We start from the raw sequence: 21,364 nt of genomic DNA on the forward strand, positions 1-21,364 counted from the left end.
AGATGAATTGAAAATATTTTGCAGAATTCATATGCTTCCAACAGTACTATTCCTACCCAAAACTGTTTCCTTGATTAGTAAATAAATCATTTAGGCAGTAGGGAGTTGCTTCACTCTTGCCATACTTTATTACTTTATCATCTAATCCTAGTACATATTTACTGAACTGTAAATGTATTATATGTATTATTCATTTGGTTGGCTTGTAGTCTGATCTTATTACTGTTATCATATTAATTCTGTAATTCATGGAATTTTAAAATATGCACAGGAACACGCTTATACTGAATCAGTCTACTGTGTAGCAATATTTTTGATCATCTTTGTCTAACTCACAACATACTTTTAAGTAACCAAACTGAAAAACAACTTTTGTACATTAACCATCAGCAGAATTATAATGCAACCTGAGATTTGTCCGGTATTACTATCCCAGTCAGCTACAAGACTTGCTTTCTGCCACCAGCACCGAATCTTTCAGGCAACAGTAATCATTTAGGGGAAATAACACCCACAACAGTTCCCCAGGCTCAGAGGCCTCGGTCTCTATAGCAACGGCTCCCCTCCCCGAATCTACGGCGACTCCTCCCGCCCCTTCCGGGCGGAAGTGGCGGGGCGGAAGTGGGCGGAGCGCGGCGCCCGGGACAGCGCGGATGCGAGGCCGCGGGGGCAGCGGCGCGGGGGGCAGGGCCCAGCCGGAGCCCGCCAGGTAAGGGGGCGCGGCCGAGGCTGCTCTGCGCGCCCTCCCGGCCCCCAGCCCGTCGCTCCGGGGCAGCGGCCTCCTGCGCGGCGGTGCTGGCTTCGCCGGGAAGCGCTCGCTGCGACCCCCGGCCCTGCGTCCGCATCGCGCGGCCCGCGGCTCCGCAGCAGCTGCGCTGTGGGCCCCCGCCGCTGTCTTCCGCTGGCGCAGCTGTGAGAGAGGCGGGGAGCAGCGGTGCCGCCCCGGGGAAGGTGACGGGAGGACTCTTCGGAGATGCCAGGCACCGGGCCTGAAATTGTTGGCTGGTTTGTAGCTCGAGCTAGGGCAAGGCTCAGTGCCCCGGGGCGGCACCAGGAGATGCTTTGCAGAACCGCTAACCTTTGAGCAATTGTTGAAACCAGAGCCAGCTCTCTGAGGCACAGAATGGTTTGGCTACTCAATAAGTTGCTCTTAGTTGTGGGCTCATCCTCACCAGCCTTTGGAGAGCTCTAATGTGGGCAAAATGGCAGATTCCACCAGCAGCTGCACTGTTTCCCAGCATCCCTGCCTGCCTCACTGGGGATGGTTTCCATGGAGACCCCAGGAGTGGTAGTGCTGTGATGGGCCAGGGTTTCTGTGGAACCCAACCCCCCAGCAGTGCTGGCAGGGCTGGGTGGAGACTTGCTCTGGGGCTGGGATCCTGCAGTGGTGACAGTATGGTCCAAAGTCAGGGCAGAGCCACGATGCACTACCTGCACATCTGTGCCTTGGGTCGGCACTGCCTCAACATCCTAGCCCTGGAGCAGCTTCCTGCCCTGCCGTGTGCCCTCCCAATACTGCTGGGGCCGGTCTCCATGGAAACCTTGACCTGTACTGTCATGGTGCTGCTGCTTCTGGGTCTCCCTGGAAACCAGCTGCAGTGATGTGGGTGGGAGCTGCTGGGAAATGGAGCCCACCATGGGCCTGATCCAGCTTGCAGGCTGAGCTTTGCCCACCTCTAGGATAACTTCCTTCACCTTGTTCCATAGCAGTAACCACCTTTATTTCTATTTTTGACTGAGTGGTGGTGTTCGTGGTCAATGTCTGTGTTTGATTTGCAAAGTGACTATGGTCTGTGGTGAGATGAATGTGCAGGACTTTTAACACATTAGGGGAAATCGTGAGCCAGGCCCACCACGGAAACTATAGCCCCCTTTGGTATTGAGGGGTCACTAGTGATCTGTTACAGATTTCTTTGGACAAATAATAACGAAAACAGACAGGAGTGGAGATCAGAGGTTTGTAACAAAAGTGCCATGGGGGAACACCAACCAAAGCACACCAGACAGCGCCCACTGGCCCTCAAATGAATCCAAGGAGGCAGCAAAGGCAATGTGCCACTCACGAGACTGGTGACCCACACACATCTCTTGTGGATTAAAAAAATGCCCATACAAATAAAAAGATGTCATGTAATTGGCCTTAAAGCCTCCTGTTTTCATAGATATAATACTTGTTTAATTCTCTTTTTTTGGATTGACTTCCCCTCCCCCCATTCCCTCTGCCTTTCAGTACCTCAGTTGTGACCATTCAAATATGACTTTTTTGCAGACAGCCCCAAGGTTCCTGAATATTTAATCTACCACTTGGACATCTGGCTTCACTACAATGGTAAGAGACAGTTCAAGTCATGTATTGTTTTGCCTGTAGACTGTTTGATGTATGGGAGACAAAAACAAAAACATTCTTTGTTTCTGACATCTTCAGAAGTTCAGCTTTTTAAAGCACTTGTTGTTGTTGTTGTTGTTGTTGTTGTCGTCTTCCATGTAGGGGATGGGAGGGAGGTGGGCAGATACTTTTGGAATTTGTCCTAGAATTGCTATTCACAACTTAGTATGAACAGAACACAAGAAGAGCACAAACTCGTCTGTATTCTATCTTTGACAGTGGCAAGTAGAAGGTGACTCAGAGGAATGAATAAATTCTACACATCCAATGGAGCCCTTACATGTCCAGAGGGTTCTTCTTGATGAGTGGCTGTGACTGCCCACTGCTGCCCCCTTTTTCAAGTAGGGTGCATGCAAATCATGTCTTCCCCTCTCTCCCAGTTTTCTTATGTGACGTACCCACCATTCACATGAAATCACTGAGCAGGTTCCTGGGGTAGAGAGCCTTGTTTACCAGGGCACTGCACCTCTCACAACCAAAATTCTTTGGGGTGTCTTAGCCTGCAGTCCCCTACAACTAGTTCTCCCCTTTTGCAGTGTCCTTTAAGGTTTGCTACCTGGTCTGACAAAACTCATTCCGAGCACTAGTTTCTCCTTTAATCCTTCAGATAAACTTGAACTAGTCCCAGCCTTCCTTCTGGCATGCTTGGACGTAGTTCACGTATCTCTCTTTTTCCACCCTTTCCCCAAGCCTACTCACTGTGTCAGCTACTTCGGCCTGGTTTTCTGTTACAGGGCTACTATTCTGTACCACTGCAGCACTGTTTCCTTTTACACTGCTTTTCCTTTACAGCCTTTTATTTTTATCCTTTAAGGGAAAGGCCTCCCAGTCTGTTTTATCCCTCTAAAGAGACCTTCCATTTCTTCTTTAAAGTGAGGACTGAAGAGGGCCCTGTTACAGTGGGCGACATCTAAAAGCACATGGGTTCATATTACTTGTGTTCTTATTTCAAATATATAAATTCTTATGATTAGTCATGCCAGCTCTGTTGAATTCTGTTAAAGTCTGCCTCAGTTTAAAAAAACTTATTTTTCATACCAGTGGGTTCTGCAAGCTAATGGCACAGCATTGACTTGAAAGTCAATTTCTTATCTAAAAGCTTTAACACTTATTATTGCAAGTAATTACAAGTGTTACTTTAGGTGAAAGACTAAGGACAGGAGGAAGTAACTTTTCTCATCTTCTATGTATTGTATAACTCTCATGCCATTATCAGTTTCTCTTCCTCTATCCTGCCATAAGGTGTAGTTGGTCTCCAGGTAGTTGTGCAGTTAACCAGTTAATTGTGAATTACTGTAACATGTAGAGATGTTGATAATGAGGAAACTGCAGCTTTAGAGACGAGATTTATCAAGAGACAATAGGAGTCTGCTTGGAACTTTTATGATTATTGACAGAGGAAGAAAGTCCTTTTCATTAATTTTAGTGGGAGTTGTGGCCCTTGGTCTTCTGCTTCTGTGGAACCCCAGTGCTTGGCAGCCTAGGACTTCATTCTTCATGCTTGAGTCTCTTGCGTGGCAAAAAAATACTCTTCCTCTTATCAAACTTCCTATTTCCAAAAGGTTGATCACTTTTATAGTATAGCTGTTGAGTGTCTTCTCTCCTTGTTCTGGAATAGCATTGACAGAAATATTAGGTGCACTGAAGTGAAAATAGATCCTTAAAGGCAGGGCTCTCCAGCTGGCAGCCTGTGAGTGGTTGCTTTCAGCCCACAGGGATTGTTGGCATGGCTGCCAAAGTTGTTGCGGTGAGATGGCTTTCAGAACCCAGAGGATGAATGCTGTTGCTGCTTGGTCCCCTGTTGAATTTGAGGACTTCATTTACTGTTGACTAAAATAAATGGTAGGGAAAATGGTGGGGAAGAATGGCAGCAGCATTCACCCCCTGGATGCCAGTACAGTGATTCTGGCAGCCACATCAAGCTGAAAAGGATCTTGGAGTCATAGTTGACTCCAAGATGAACATGAGCTGGCAGTGTAACGAAGTCATCAACAAAGCCAATCGCACCTTATCGTGCATTAACAGATGCATGACCAACATATCGAGGGAGGTGATGTTTCTCCTCTGTGAGGCATTGGTCAGGCCAAAGTTGGAGTACTGTGTCCAGTTTTGGGCGCCACACTTCAAGAGGGATGTGGAGAATCTGGAGAGGGTTCAGAGGAGGGCCACTCATTTGATTAGTGGCCTCCGTGAAGGACCCTACAAGGGGAGGTTGAGGGATCTGGATCTCTTCAGGCTTCACAAGAGACATCTGCGGGGAGACCTTGTAGCTGCCTATAAGTTTACCAAGGGAGGACAACAGAGAATTGGAGATGCGCTGTTTACCAGGGCACCTTTAGGAGTAACTGGCAGTAATGGGTACAAACTAGTGGAGAGTAGATTTAGGTTAGACATTAGGAAGAAATTTTTCACAGTAAGGGTGGACAGAATCTGGAACGGGCTGCCAAGAGAGGTAATAACTATCACCCAACTTGGAGGTCTTTAAGAGGAGGCTAGATAGGCACCTGGCTGGTGCCTCAGTCTGTCCTCAGTCCTCTTTCCTGCCTGGGGCAGGGGGTCAGATACGATGATCCTTCGTGGTCCCTTCCGATTCTACAGTCTATGAATCTATGCTGACCCACTGCCAGGAGTGGGTCGTCCGGCTCACGAGTACCCCCCTGAACCTGAGGTTCCTTTTTTAAAACTGAAAATGGGATTTTTTTTAAATCGGAGAAAACCAGGATCCCTGCTTATAAGTCATTCGCTCCAGCCCCCTAACCATTTTCATTGCTCTCTGCTCTCAGTTTGTCCACGTCCTTTCTGTAGTGAGAGGCCCAAAGTGGGACACAGTACTCCAGATGTGGCCGCACCAGTGGTGAATAAAGGGGAATCATTACTTCCCTTGATCTACTGGCAACACTCCTACCAATACAGCCCAGTATGTCATTAACGTTCTTGGCAACAAGGGCACATTGATGGCTCTTATTCACCTTATTATCCACTGTAACCCCCAGGTCCTTTTCTGCAGGGCTGTTGCCTAGCCGGTCAGCCCCCAGCCTGTACTGCTGCATGGGACTGTTGCATCATAAGTGCAGGACTTTACAGTTGTCCTTATTGAACGTCATGAGATTTCTTTTGGTCCAGTCCTCCAATTTGTCTAGGTCTCTCTGAATCCTAACCCTACCCTCCAGTGTATCTACTATTCCCCCCAGCTTGGTGTCATCTGTGAATCTGCAAACTTGGTGAGGGTACACTTTATGCCATTTTCCAGGTCATTGGTGAAGATATTGAACAAAGCTGGCCCCAGAGCTGAACTCTGGGGCACTCCGTTTGATACCAGCTGTTAACTAGACATCAAGTCATTGACTACTACCTTCTGAACCAGCCAGTTTTCCATTCACCTTACAGTTTGTTCATCCAACCCATACTTTCTTAGCTTGCCTGCAAGAACGTGATGGGACACTATATCAAAAGCCTTGCTAAACTCCAGGTATATCACATCTGCTGCTCTTCCGTCATCCATAGAGCCGGTATTTTATCATAGAAGTCAATCAGGGTGGTCAGACTTGCCTTGCCCTTGGTGAATTTATGTTGACTGTTCCTGATCACCTTCTTCTCCTCCAAGTGCTTAGAAATTCATTCCTTGAGGACCTGCTCCATGACTTCCTCAGCAGCTGAGGTGAAGCTGAGTGGTCTGTAATTCCCTGGATCCCCATTTTTCACTGTCTTAAACATGGGCACTATGTTTGCCCTTTTTCAGTTGTTTGGGACCTCTCGTGATTGCTGAGTTTTCAGAGATAATGGCCAGTGGCTCTTCAACCACATTGACCAACTCTCTTAGCATTTTCAGGTTCATCTCATCCAGCCCCATGGATTTCTATATGTCCAGCCTTTTTAAATAATCCCTAGCCTGTTCTTTTTCCACTGTTGGCTGCTCACCTTCTCCCCAAACGTTGCTGCCAGGTGCAGTAGTCTGGGAACTAGCCTTGTCTGTGAAGACTGAGGTGAAAAAGGTGTTGAGCACTTCAGCCTTTTCTGCATCCTCTGTCACTAGATTGCCTCCCCCATTCAGTAAGGGATCCATACAGTCCCTGATCTTCCTTTTGTTACTGACATACTTGTAGAAACCCTTCTTGTTACCCTTCACATCCCTTGCTAACTGCAACTCCAATTGCACTTTGGCCTTCCTGACTTCATCCCTGCATGCCCAAACAATACTCTTGTACTCCTAACTAGTTGTTTGTTTAAGTTTCCATTTCTTCTAAGATGCCTTTTTTGTGATTAAGCTTACTGAAGAGTTTCCTGCTATGCCAAGCTGGTCTTCTGTCATACTTGCTATGGTTTGTTCATGTGCTCTCAGTAGGGCTTCTTTAAAGTACAGCCAGCTCTCCTGGACGACTCTCCCCCTCAGACTCACTCAGGGAAGGACTGCCTGGGAAACCAATCAAAGTCTGCTTTTCTTATTCTTTCTTTCCTTCCTTTCATCAAGATGCTGAATTCAGTCACCTCGTGGTCACTGCTGCTCATGTTGCCATCCATTACTATATTCCCCACCACTTCTTCCCTGTTTGCAAGCAGCAGATCAAGAAGAGCATGGCCCCTAGTTGGCCACTCCATCACTTCCACCATGAAGCTGTCCCCAGCACTCTCCAGAAACTTCCTGGATTGCCTGTGCACTGCTGTATTGTCCTCCCAGCAGATGTCAGGGTGATTGAAGTTCCCAGTGAGAACCAGGACCTGTGAAACTTCCACCAGGTGTTTGAAGAAAGCCTCATCCACTTCCTCTTGATCTGATGGTCCATGGCAGACCCCCACCACAACATCACCTTTGATCTCTGCTCTGACCCTAACCCAGAGACTCTCAACAGGCCTATCTCCAGTTTCATACTGGAGCTCTGAGCAGTCATAGGGCTTTTTTACATAAAGTGCAACTCTTCCTTTTCTCCCTTGCCTCTCCTTCCTGAACAGTTTATATGCATCCATGACAGTGCTCTAGTCATGCAAGTTATCCCACTAAGTCTCTGTTATTCCAATCATATCATAGTTCTGTGAGTGTGCAAGGACTTCCAATTCTTCCTGCTTGTTTTCCAGAGCTTCAGGGCTGTGGGATACTGTAAACAAGTTGCAGGTTTTTGGAGTTCAGTATAGGGTCATGGATTTGACATACATCTCAGCCCAGTTTGGGAATCTTGAATGGTGGGCTGAATTTTGCCTGACCTCAGTTCTTGGCCTCCAGGTTGCTTTTGTCTGAGAAAGGAAGAGTGATTTGAAGCCCCTACGTGGCTCCACATCAAACAGAGAAGAATAACATGTGGGGAAAGTTGAGGTTGTCATCATAGATTTCATAGACATTAGGGCTCGAAGGGACCTCGGAAGATCATCCAGTTTATCCCTCTGCCCCAGGGGCAAGAAGTCAGCTGGGGTCATAAGATCCCAGTAAGATAAGCGTCCAATTTGCTTTTGAAGGTGTTCAATGTAGGTGCTTGAACCACCTCTGATGGCAGGCTATTCCAGACGATGGGGGCTCGGACAGTAAAGAAGTTCTTCCTTTTGTGCAGCCTGACTCGGTCTTGCAGGAGTTTATAACTATTCAACCTTGTCATCCCTTGGGGCACTCTGATAAACAAACGTTCCCCCAGATCCTGGTGGTCACCCCTGATAAACTTATAGGTGGCCATCAGATCACCCCTGAGGCTGCTCTTTTCTAGGCTAAATAGCCCCATAGCTCTCAGCCTGTCAGGAAAACAGACCTTACGATGACCTCTGATCATGCGCATAGCTCTTCTCTGGACTCTCTCAAGCTTCTCCAAATCCTTTTTGAATTGTGGAGCCCAAAACTGGATGCAGTACTCCAGCTGCGGCCTCACCAAGGCCAAGTACAAGAGGAGAATGACATCCTGGGATTTGCTTGAGAAACATCTATGGATGCAAGCCAGCATTTTGCTCACTTTACTAGCCGCAGCATCGCATTGAAGGCTCGTGTTCTTCTTGTGGTCTTTATATCTTGGCATGATAATCTATTTAATAGCCTCTCTTCAATAGCAGTGGCTTTTGTTTTGATCGCTTTCTTCCTTACAGGGCTTTCTACTTCACCTCTTGTTGCAATTAAACAGCCCCACTCTCTCCTTGTTACTGCTCATCTGTGATACAGTAGATAGAAACATGTAGTGTGCACTGCTGTAGGAGATGTTCTAAGTATCAGCAGCCAGCTTGAAAGCAAGGAATATTCTTTTCTACTTGGTACATTTAGTTGGTTTGAATTAAAACTTCTGCATACTCTATTTATATACTTTTACCAATGGACTGCATAAATCAGTTAAATCTAAACTACTGTAGAAATGTTCCATAGTGGAATTGATTATTATTAATTAAGTCAAATGAGGTTCTGAATCTGTGTGAAAGTTCTGAATGGTAACTTTGTCATTTAACATGCTTTAAGGAAGTTATTTTAATTCTTACAGCAACAAGCTTTAGAACTGGCATTGGACCGTGCAGAGGTAAGGAGCAGCTAAATTGTCTGTTACCATGAAAACAACATGTTATTCCTTAAGAAATGTCTGTTTACAGCATTTTGTGCATTTATTTGTATACAAATACACTTTTATAAATAAAACCTGACATTAGAGTTGCAAAATTGCCACTACAGTTTTAAAATCAGGCACAAAACTAACTTTTCCATTTTTCCCCATGATGAAACCAGGTCAGGCTTTAGTTCCTTTTTTATTAAAGCAAAATTATATGCCTTGAACTAATGGACCTTTACATGGCTGCAAATCTTAAGAGTCTACAGGAATGTGTAACAAAACTTTGAGTAGCTATTGAGATTATACCAGATGAAAACCAACAAAGCAAGCAGTTCATATTTTCACTACTGCATAAAATTAGTGTTGAGCTTGAATATACCAAGAAATAGGGGGTGGGAATGGAAGGGATCCTGTCTCCATTAAAATTACGTGTTGATTGATATTTAGTTTCCAGGGCACTAGATGTTGGATTTTATTTTTTACCTAAAGAAACTCCTACAAATCAAGGGCAGCATTTAATCAGTCACTTCTATTAATTAAAGCTGCTGTATGTTTGCACTTACTTTTTGCTTTATTATTAGCTTCATATGGGTGAAGCAAAAACAGAAGTCCTCCACCCACCTTTTTTTTTAAGTAAATAAAGATGGTTGTGCTCCGAGGTACTAAGTTGTAAAAGTTGCAATTGCGTTATGAGTGATTAAAAGAAAGTTTTTAAATTTCACTTGAAGTCATAGTACCGTAGATGTATGTTGTTGGTTCAGAAATTCAGAAATCATGTCCAAGTCATGAAAGTGATTATGAACCGTAGCACTTCATTTCAGTTGGAATGAAAGCTACTTCTTAATTTGTAACTAATAGAGGGAGTAACGTGTCTAAGTAAATACCTCCTGCATAGACTGTTTTGTAACGAGAACATTTTGTTCATTTGAAAAACTATATTTTGAGCCTCTTGTTAGCTGTGTGGTATAAAACAACTCCTGTAATATTCTAAGTTAGTTTTAGTGATAGAAAGGCTCTTCAGTGTACAAGTCACTGTAAAAAAACCTCTTGTTTTTCTCGTACAGTATATCATTGAAAGTGCCCGTCAGAGACCTCCCAAACGAAAATATTTATCCAGTGGAAGGTAGTAATTTTTCAATATATATCTTTTTTTTTTTCTTTCTTTAACATAAATCTATTTAACATTTATTTAACCTGCCTTTTATGTTAATATCTTAATTTCAGAAAATCTGTGTTTCAAAAGCTGTATGATTTGTATATAGAAGAATGTGAAAAAGAGCCTGAGATAAAGGTAAGTGGAATTTATTTGTTAAGCTTCCATTCAGAGATTTACAAATGGGTAAGCTTAGCAAATTGTTTTGAAGCAAGGGGCAGGCAGCAAATCATAGAAAATTAGGGTTGGAAGGGAGCTCGGGAGGTCATCTAGTCCAACTCCCTACTCAAAGCAGGACCATCTCCAACTGTATCATTCCAGCCAAAGCTTTGTCTAGCTGGGTCTTGAAAACCTCTAGTGATGGAGATTGCACCACATCTCTGGGTAACCTATTCCAATATTTTACTACCCTCTGCATGAGAGAATTCTTTCGAATATCACACCTAAACTTCCTTTGATGCAACTTGAGACAGTTGCTCCTTGTTCTGTCATCTGCCACTACTGAGAACAGTAGTTAAATCTAGGGGTGCACTGACAGAAATTTTTTGGGCTGATACCAATGGATAATTTTTTAAGGTGCCATATCGGCCAATACCAGTCTGATTCTGATATGCAGCCAGGCTGCTTAGAGACCAGCGTCGGGCTGATAAGTCTGGTGTGGATAAAGGGGGGAAGGGGTGTTTGGATGGCAAATCAAGGCCCTGTGATGAGGAAGGGAGTGGGGCAGGGGCAGGTGGTACAGCCAGGGCGGGGTGGCGCATGGGACAGAGCCCTGAGTAGCTCGTCTGGGTCGTGCAGGGGGAAGGGGGGGGGGGTCTTACACCCTGCATGCACCCTGGGAGGGGATGGGGAGGGGCATGTGCCCCCAGATCTGCATGTGGGGTGAGGGCAGGTTGCCGCTGTGGGCTGGGGACGAGACAGCACCAGGCTGTTCCTGGTGGGGGGGACTGGGCCTGGCTGAGCTCAGGGCGGGTGGTGGTATTAGGAGAGGGCTACAAGGAGGGTGGGGCTGCAGTCGCACTGAAATTTGCCGCAGCCTGGCCCACCTGCACAGAGATCCAGGGACCCCCTCCTCTGCTCCATGCCCTCCTGGGGTGCACGCAGGGGCGAGAGCTGCCCCCTGAAATAAGCTGGTTACGGCTCCTTCGTGCACCCTGCCCTGACCATGCAGCATCTGTCCCTGCCCCACTCCCTCCCTCACTGCAGCGGCCTCAATTTGCCACTCTTTCCCCCCCACACCAGACTTACCAGCCAGATGCTGCTCTCCAAACTGTCAGGCTGCATTCCTTAGCATGTGCATACTGCGGCTGTGCACATGCACGGGGCATTTATCAGCCATATTATCGGCCATATCAGGCAAAAAAAAAAAGCCAATTTCCAGTGCTGTCAATTTTCCCTATATTGGTGCCGATCCAATATGGGACTGATATATCAGTGCACCTCCTAGTTAAGATTCTGTTAGTTCTAAGGGAGTCAATAGCACTGAAAAAAAGACTTACACAGGGTAAGTTTATAACCCACAAACATTGTGCAGTTCAACATGAAATAGAAATTAATGAGACTAGGCCAGTGACTAATTAGTTACCTAATTTATTTTTTAAGAAGACAAAGTAGAGTTCCAACAGGAAAACAGTTGTGCTGTTGTTGTGCACCAGTTTTTAATAGTAAATGAACCACTCTGCTGTGCAGTAAAGTACGTCATACTCTGTTTAATGGTGTAACCTTAGGGCTTTAAAAGGTTATGCGTTTACCTGAATTTAATGTAAACAGTTGGTGCTTAGCAGGTTCACATCATTGTCAGTGCTGAGATATTGGCAGCCTTGAAACTGACCAGCTTTGCTCTGCTGTCAGTAAAGAAATAGACTTATCCATCTTTGACCCTGTTCTGTATTAAATTATCATTTTTATTCCTAAAATAATTAGCACAATGCACTGTTGTTAGATGGTGCTACGTGCAGGGTTTGAAATCTAGGGATGAGGGTTCCCGGCCTGCCTCGTTCCACTCCTTTCTAAGCAGCTCAGGTGGCAGCTGCGATGGGTTCTTCTGGCTTCCAGTTGCTACCACTGCAAATCCCCCCTCCCCAATAGTCTGAGTGTAATTTGAACCCTGGCTATGTGAAGAACTTTTCTAAACCAAACAAAGATTCTCATTCAGGCCTTTTTATTTTAACATAGTGTAGACGATAAAAATCAATTTATAACCAGTGAGTCAATCCACTAAATCACAAGCCCTGTAGTTTTGCCGGAAAATGCATAAGGGAACTGTATTACTGCACCCATGGGGTAGGCAGAATGCGGTGAAGGAAGAACTACAGGGCTGGGATTTTGTGATCACAGAGTACCTGTTTTGTGCTTTTGGTGGTGGTTGTTCTGCTTTGTGCTGTTTTTCAAGCACTTTGTTGTAGTTGATACTGTCTTTGCATCACAGATGTATGTGTGAAGGTTTCAGTCATAGTTCTTAATTGTGTTACTTCAGCCTCTCCCATCAAAAAATGGAAATTTAGCCATATTACTAGGGAAGAGTACAAGACTATCACACAGGCACGCAGGAAGACAATCAGGTTGGTTTGCAATGTAACTAGCAAGGATTCTATAAATCAGTCCGAAGTAAAAGAAAGGCTAAGGAATGTGCAGGTCCCTTACTGAATCCAGAAGACAATCTAGTAATGGAGAAGACTGAAGTAATTTATGCGTATTTTACTTTAGTCTTCATTAATAAATTGGCTACCAGAAAATGAATGCAGTAGACATCCAGGATGGGGAAAGAGATAAATAGCTTAGTAATGAAAGAACAGGTTAGGGTTTACTTGGAGAGGCTGGAGGTTTTCAAGTTGACAGAGCCAAACAGGATGCCTTCTGGGTAATGGATAATTTGGCTGAAGCAGTTTTAAATCCATGGACTGTCATCTTTGAGAACTCGTGGAGTTTAGGTGAGGTCCCAGATGACTGGAAAACAGGCAAATATAATGCTCATCTTTAAGACATGGAAAAAGGAGGAACTATGAATTATAGACTAGTCAGTCTGGCTCCAATACAAGAAAGATTTATAGAGCTGGTCATCTTTCTAAATATGCTGAGGAGAACAAAATGATCAGGAACAGTTAGCCTCAGTTTATCAAAAACATGCAATTGGAGTTGCAGCTAGTAAGGGATGTAGAAACCTTTCTTGTTACCTTTCACAAGTATGTTGGCAGCAAGAGGAGGATCAGGGAAAGTGTGGGTCCCTTGCTGAATGTGGGAGGCAACCTTGTGACGGGGATGCTGAAATACTCAATGCCTTTTTTGCCTCAGTCTTCAAAGGCAAGTTCAGCTCCCAGGCTACTGCACCAGGCAGCACAGTATGGGGAGATGGTGAGCAGACCTCAGTGGTGAAAGAACAGGTTAGGGACTACTTAGAAAAGCTGGGCATGTATAAGTCCATGGAGCCCGATGGAATGCACCCAAGGGTGCTGTGATTGCAGAGCCATTGCCCATCATCTTTGAAAATTCATGGCAATCAGGAGAGGTCCCAGATGATTGGAAAAAGGCAAACATAGTGCTGAAAGTTGAGAAAGGGGGAAAAAGGAGAATACAGTCCCTGGAAAAATCATGGGGCAGATCTTCTAAACACTTGGAGGAAGAAAAGGTGATTAGGAATAGTCAGCATATATTCACCAGGAGCAAGTCATGCCTGACCAACCTGTTTGCCTTCCCTTCCCTTCTATCATGAAATGACTGGCTCTGTGGATGTGGGGATACTGGTGGATGTGGTGTACCTTGATTTCAGTAAGGTTTTTGATATGGTCTCCTACAACATTATCGCAGGGAAGTTGAGGAAGTATGGGCTGGATGAATGGACTGTAAGGTGAATAGAAAACTGGCTGGAGCATCAGGCTCAGAGTAGTAATCAGTGGCTTGATGCATCTGGTTGGCAGCCGGTATCAAATGGAGTGCCCCAAGGGGTTGGTCCTGGAGCTGGTTTTGTTCAGTGTCTTCATCAAGAACCTGGAAGATGGCATAGAGTGTACCCTCTGCAAATTTGCAAATGACACCAAGCTGGGGGGAGTAGTAGGAACACTGGAGGGTAGTGCTAGGATCCAAAGTGACCTAGACAAATTAGAGGATTGGGCCAAAAGGGGTCTCTTGAGGTTCAACAAAGACAAGAGCAAAATCCTGAGGACAGAACAATCCCATGCCTTGGTACAGGCTGGGCGCTCGCTGGCTGGGCAGCTGCTCTGCAGAAAAGGGCCTGGCGGTTATAGTGAACAATAAGCTGAATAAGAGCCAACAGTGCGTCCTTATTGCAAAGAAGGCTAATGGCATACTGGGCTGCCTTGGTAGGTATGTTGCCAGTAGGTCACAAGAAGTGATTCTTCCCCTCTATTCAGCACTGGTGAGGCTACATTTGGAGTACTGTGTTCAGTTTTGGGCCCCTCACTACAGAAAGGATATGGACAAATTAGAGAGAGTCTGGCAGAGGGTGACAAAAATTGTAAAGGGGCTGGGGGACATGACTTCTGAGGAAAGACTAAGGGAACTGGGCTTATTTAGTTTAGAGAAGAGAAGCCTGAGAGGGGACTTAGTAGCAGCCTTCAACTACCTGAAGTGCGGTTTAAAAGAGGATGGAACTAGACTGTTTGCAGTTGTGGCAGATGACAGAACAAGGAGCAATGGTCTCAAGTTGCAGCAACGGAAGTTTAGGTTAGATATTAGGAAGAAGTTTGTCACTAGGAGGGTAGTAAAACATTGGAACAGATTACCCATCCTTGGAGGCTTTCAGGTCCCAGCTAGCCAGAGTTTTGGCTGGCATGATCTAGTTGGGGATGGTCCTGCTTTGAGTAGGGGATTAGACTGGATGACCTTTTGACGTCTTTTCCCACCCTAACTTTCTATGATTCTATGCCTAACCAGCTTGATTTCCTTCTGTGACAAGGTGGTAGGTTCAGTAGAAAGTGAAAGAGCAGTAGATGTGACTTACCTTGACTTGGGCAAATTGTTTTTCATTGTTTCCCATGACATTGTTTCATAAGCTGAGGAAATAAAGACTAGGTCAAAGTACTGTAAGGTGGATACAGAAGTGGTTGGATCACAAAGCTCAGTAAGTAGCCATCAGTGGCTCAATGTCTACTTGGGAGAAAGTATTGAGGGGTTCCTCAGGGGTGCTTCCTGGTCCCAGTATTGTTTAATGTTTTCATAATCAATTTGAAGGATGGGATTAAGTGCTCACTTAAGATATTTGCAGATGATCCAAGTTGGGTGGAGTTGCAGACATTCTGAAGGGTAGGGTTAGGATTCAGAATGACCTTGATAAACTAGAGAAATGGCCCAAAATCAATTGAAAGGAATTCAACAAAGACAGGTTCAAAGTTGTGCACTTAATGATGGCATAATTGCATATGTAAATACGGACTGGGGGAGGATTAATTAGGCTACAGTACTGCAGAAAAGGTCCTAGGAGTTATAATGGATCATAAGCTGAATACTGCAAAAAGGGACAACAGCATAATGGCCTGTATTAATAGAAGCATCACTTGCAAGTCAAGGGAAGTGGTTCTCCTGCTATATTTGGCATTGATAAGGCCTCAACTGGAGTACTGTGTCCAGTTTTGGGTCCTGCATTTCAACAAAGATAGGGACAACTAAGAGTTTAGTGGAGAGTCTGAGAAATGTGGCTTAGGAGGACAAGCTGAAAGAACTAGAGTTACTTGAATTTGGAGAAGAGAAGAGAAAACTATGGGGGATTTGATAAGTCTTCAAGTACGTGAAATGTAGGTCTTTGTCTGATGAAAATAGATTCTTCTCTGTGGCTGTAGGGGACAGGACAAAAAAAAGTGGTCTTAACTGCAGCATGGGAAATTTAGGTTGAATATTAAGAAGAACTTGCTTGTGGAACCTCCATCCTTAGACATTTTTAAGAACCTGTTGGCTTGGCTTTAGGATGGTTTAGTCAGGGGTGATCCTGCAGGCGGCTGGACTGTATCACTCCTGAGGCCCCTTCCATTTCTACTATTCTGTGATTTTCTGATAGTGGAAGGGATTGGATAGACAGCAGGGAACAGAAGCATCCCTCTGCTTCTTAATTTTGTGTGTGTGATGTGTGGAGGAGGAGGAGATCATTGAGTGTTTTATAGCAGGGAGAGGGTTAGGAAGGATATTTTGAGAAGGGTAATGTTCAATAAACTGACTTGGCATTGAGGGCTCAACTATGTAATGAAAGCTGAACATAAAAATAAATTTTACACAGTTGTACTACCACAATTTGTGATGAGATTAAAGTGAAACCTGGAATAAACTTACAACATCCTGATATGTAAGACTAAGAACCAACTTAACATTGATTGACTAAAATATACATTTTCTAAAACCCTGGAAGAGTTTGTGCTTGTAGCAGCAATCATGTTTAGTTCCCTAATTTGCTAAAATAAAACGCTAGGTATCTCTAAATAGCCTATCATTCTTTTTACTTAATGGGTATCCTTGATGTGGGGAGGTCACTTACCTTGAGTCAGACTGTTAGGACATGCTTCTGCTCACCGAAACCATCCTTACTTTTCAACTCTTGCCACTTCACCTGTGTGGGGGGTGCAGATATCAAAGAAAGATAAGCCAAGTTAGTAACATGATCTTAATGTTTTGGCAGAACTGAGTAGTGTCATAAGAAAATGAATTGGACTTCAGGTTAGTCATCTGGCAACACTGCAGTAGTCTTGCATGGAGCTAAAAGCTCCTGAGGCATATGGATCTGTCAGTGTTGCCATTCAAGTGGTAAAGTCTTGAGGCCGCATGTCTTAAGTACCTCTGGTGGCAGAATCTTTTTGCATATAGTTCTGAAGGGTTGGATGCTCAACAACAGGAGTTGTGGGACCCTGTGTTTGATTATGAGACAGTTGCAGTCCTAAAGTAAGTCAAATTATTAGTGGGTCTTAGTCCCTGCCCCTGCCCCCCCCCCAATCTGGAATAAACTGTTTATCTTTCTATTTTGAATTTTTTTTTTTTACCTTGCATGTAGCCTGTTGGAGAAATCAATACTCTGGTCTGGACAAACAAACTTCATTTTAAAACCTAATTCCTCTTTTTAAAATCCATTAGGCATTGCCAATTAGACATGTCTAGGAGGCACTAACCTTCCCTTGTGCCTCCTGAATTATCCTCCAGATAATTTTTCCAATTACCTCTTTCTCTGCTGCTTTACTGTCCCCATGTGTGCTCTTTTGTACTACAAACACATTTAAAGAATATTAAGGTTGCAAAGTTAAATACTAGGAAGTTAGGAAATTCCAGAACTAGGTTACTTTTGAAACTTAAATTGGTTCCTTTATGTATAGGTGTGGTCTTTGACAACTGCCTTGCTCAGTGCATGGGATGGAAGTATTTGAACAGTTGGTTCAATTCCATGGTGCTTTTTAGTGTATGCTATTCAAACCCAAGATTAATCGTTTCCCCCTTGTTATATGATGTCCACCACCATATTATTGGTGTACTTCACAAGCATAAATGTTCTGAAAATAAGTTCAGTGGATGGTAAATTCATGAGGAAATTGAGGCCCAGGTCAAAGAGCCCTTCCTTCTGGCTCTGCCACTCTCCCTTCACCAAGCTGATTCCAGTTTCATTATGCTGCCAAAAACAGTTGTTTTCTCTCAGCCCCTGTCTGCAGTCGTGGTCATGGACTGGGAGTCTTAACACTGGGATTGGAGGAAGATGCGAGAAACCTACTGGTTTGGCTAGACAAGCAGACTGGGACCAGATCTGGGGAGAAGCTGGGGTGGGGTGGGGGGAAGGAGAGAAAAGAGTTGGTGAAAGCAGCAGCTTAACATGTATAAACTGCACTTTGCTTCAGAGGCACATAACTGGGTCAAACTTGAGAAGGTTTTTATGGGAGAACAAAAAGCACATCCACAACACAGAGGCTGCCCACTCATGTCAAATTTCAGGTCTCTGCAGCACATCCCACACTTCTAGAAAGGACAAAAGTGTTTCAGAGAAAAAACGTTTTAAAAAATGACTGACTAGTTTTGACTGCAGTTTTGCAAAATAACTTAAAGCAGACACCTGGCATCATCCTTAATGGTGCAAGTTTGCCAACATTTTATATCTAACGGAATAGTCTTAAAAATGGATGTGTTGGGCAAACTTAGTAATAAGTGGTAGTTCCAGCTCTATCTGTGTTTTTATGAGTGTGCAATTAATAACATAGGTTCAGAAATTCAATTGTGCTTCCTTTGTAGACAACCAAATCTGGAAAAATACAGATTATCCCAAGACAAACCACTTTGTTTTCCTGCTTTTAGCCCTGTACATGTTGTACCTCCTGTATAGTAGAAAATGGCTCTAAACCAATCATTTTATGGTTTAGAAATTATGAGGCTTGTGCTTATGGTGTGTTTCACCCTGATTATTGTAATATTTGGCTGCAGTACCACTAAAGCTATAGTCGTGTATTTGTAACGATTATTCCCTTGTATTGCTTGCCTCCATTCTGTTTGTCTGTCATTTTGTGTTGTTTCCTTAGATTGTATGCTGCTTGAAGCAAGGCAGTCTCTTGTTATTTGTACAACTTTTGGGCCTATTACTGCTGCTTAGGCACCAATAATATTTCATAAGAGATCTGCCTTTCTTATGGGCTACCTCTGTTATATGTATGACATGGAGAAATGGGTGCACTGAAAGGACGCCTGCCTATAGCATTCCTATATCTGGCTCCTATACGAAATGTAAATGGAATGTTTGTTTTGACAGTGGACTGCTGGGATACAATTGTACAGGGGCCGGAACATCAAAGCTTACAACTCACGAATATAGTTCAGTCCTAGGAGCACCACTACCTAGCCTTAGACCCAGTCAGGCTTGTCACCTCAAACACTATAGATAATGAGCCTCGTGACAACCAATTATGGCATTATTGCATATCTTATGAGAGTTACAGTTCTCATTTACTGGAATGCGCTCCCAAGGAGACATGACTACTGATGTGGGATGAGAGGTTGAAGAAAATACCTGATAGTGGAAAAGTGGCCATTCTTGCAGCCACGTCCTTACCACCAGGGGCTGATGGACCATGGCAAAGGTGGCAAAGTCTCAGCTGCCTGTGTATCGGAATTGGATGCTCCAAGGAACTAATGAAGAAGTGGGACTATACCATTGGTTCAACCATCTGTGCCTTGGCCGTGCCCACTGCTTGAAGGCACATGTACAATGAAATACCTTGCAAAGGACAATAAACAAGCACAAATGTGTGTAACAAAATGGTTTAATTTTGTGTAGAGACACAAGAAGAAAGATTTTACAATTATGTATACGTTAAGCCCTACATAAAATGTTATAAGTGTGTACTTGGGCTTGTATTTCAGTATAGAAGAAATATAGGAGCCAGGAGGAGGAAGAGTATTGTTGCTCAAAAATGATGTCCTTCTGAAACTGTGTACAGCAATTATAAAATGAATTGTTCAAAACTATGCAACCTTTCCCTCTCTTCTTTTACTTTCCTGTTTCATTTTTAGAACAGAGTAGGTAATTGGTGTACCACTGCAGATGGTTCTTGATAGCAGTGAAAATTAGCCTTTAAGGCTAAGCGCTGGAAAAGCAATAAGGCTTAAATTGTGGTTTTCCTGAAGACTGACTGATGAGTACACATCTAATCAGGGAAACTCACTGCTGGTTGTACTGTCTGTAGGTAAAGCATGAGTTTCCCAAGTTTTAGTTAGGATTTATCATAGAGTATAAATCTATATCTCAGTTATTAAAAAACCCACTGCTGAACTAAAAATACATTCATGGTGGAAGTTGATTATGTTTAGTATTTTACAAAAACTAGCTGAAAAAATCTGGCCCTTATTTATTATTCTGAAAAAACATATAATACTAGTTTGGTAGGCTTTTGTGTTAATAGACTCACATGTACAAAAGTAGCCTCTAACTATCATAAAATAATGTCTGAATGAATGAAATATTGCCTCTGTCAGTTATATGGCAACCATTATTTTCTATGCTTGCATGCTGCAGATGGCTTGACATATGGTAAACCATGGAAGTTGTTTGTCAGACACCCACCTCCTTTATTCCATACGATGGTAGATGACCAATCATAAGGACAGACTCTGTCTTTATGAAAACTTTTTTTTAGGTGTGAGTCCCGAATTAGGGTAATATATGTAGTATTGGAATTAACATCATGTGGAGACAGATATAGTTATGTTCCTTGAGGTAATAAGATATTAGAATTGATGCTTTACTGTTACACAGCAATAGAAGAGGAAATAACATTTCTCAGAGATCCGGTTTGAGACAGAAGTGGGAAAGGTTTCAAATTGTGGTATGTAGCAGTTGGTCACCAGTAGAAGTTGGCAGAGGGAAAAGAAAGAGCAGCACATGCTTTCTAACTGCTGTTGTTGATGACCCTCATACCCTGATCTCAATACTCTTCTCTTGTTGAGTGTCAAGTGAGAGTAAGCAGGGAAAATCAGTGCCTCTTCAACTTCAAATCTGTTCTCCACAGCCTTGCTAGTCAGAATACCCATTGTCTCATACCTTTGAACTATTTCTACTTAGAGTTGGTTTGACAACAAAGAGTGATGTTTTACTGTAATTAAAAGTTTAATATTTTCCCACGTTTCCTGAAATAATATACATATGGCACCAAGGCATACTGCAAAGATGCTGATTAAAGTGCATCTAAAAATACAGAACAAAACCTCATTGTAACAAATGCCCGTTGTTAACAATCCCAGCAGCAGACATTTTTTTCATTATGATGACACAACTAATTCTATTCTAATGAACATCTTCTTTTAATTATCTTTTCTCTTGATCCCACAGGTGTTCATTAAAATGGAATTGTACTGTAGATGCATCCAGAATGGATCATCTTGATAAAGAAAACATGTTTTTTTTTCATTTCAGGGCAAAGGACCAAAAAAAGAGACTAAACTAACCTACCCCTGACCAATGTTCCCTCTAAGGAGTAGCGGTCCATGAGCTCGCCGCCTCGGTCTAGCATGGGATGCTTATCAAAGGAGGCTGGGGCCGGGGGCTGGAGCGGAGAGGCTGGGACCCGGGGGCTGGGGCAGGAGCCTGGCGTGGGCTCTGCCAGCTCCGGGGAAGTGCTCCACTCCCTGTCCTGATGCAGGGGAGTGGAGCACTTCCCCAGAGCCAGCGGAGTCCATGCCAGGCTCCTGCCCCAGCCTCTCCTGGTGCTCGGCCTTGAAAAGGCTGCATGTGGCTCCACTTCTAGTTGTGTGCAGCAGCGCGCGCACGCATGCACCTTAGAGGAAACCTTGCCTCTGTCTGGCACGATATATTGCAGAAAAATAAAATAGATTTATCATCATAGAACACAGTAAAACTTC

General features: G+C 43.9%; 1 protein-coding gene across 15 annotated transcripts in view; it reads left to right on the forward strand.

Moving 5' to 3' along the window:
* The first annotated feature begins 596 nt into the window (after positions 1-596).
* Positions 597-21,364, forward strand: part of SUPT20H (SPT20 homolog, SAGA complex component) — a 58,831-nt gene continuing 38,063 nt past the window's right edge. For 10 of the 15 annotated variants that reach the window (XM_090027185.1, XM_090027218.1, XM_090027228.1 and 7 more), the window contains exons 1-5: positions 597-709; positions 2,270-2,329; positions 8,827-8,862; positions 9,954-10,012; positions 10,114-10,180. In XM_090027185.1, coding sequence (XP_089883311.1) covers positions 2,327-2,329; positions 8,827-8,862; positions 9,954-10,012; positions 10,114-10,180 — 165 coding nt within the window. In that variant the 5' untranslated portion in view covers positions 597-709; positions 2,270-2,326. Of the gene's footprint in view, positions 1,006-2,269; positions 2,330-2,605; positions 2,728-8,826; positions 8,863-9,953; positions 10,013-10,113; positions 10,181-21,364 lie in introns of all 15 variants that reach the window. The other 5 variants (XM_090027254.1, XM_090027245.1, XM_090027262.1 and 2 more) reach the window with 5 other exon arrangements.

This window comes from Crocodylus siamensis, chromosome 1, assembly GCF_052110815.1.
Source record: "Crocodylus siamensis isolate JL-2025a chromosome 1, ASM5211081v1, whole genome shotgun sequence".
Lineage (NCBI taxonomy): Eukaryota > Metazoa > Chordata > Crocodylia > Crocodylidae > Crocodylus > Crocodylus siamensis.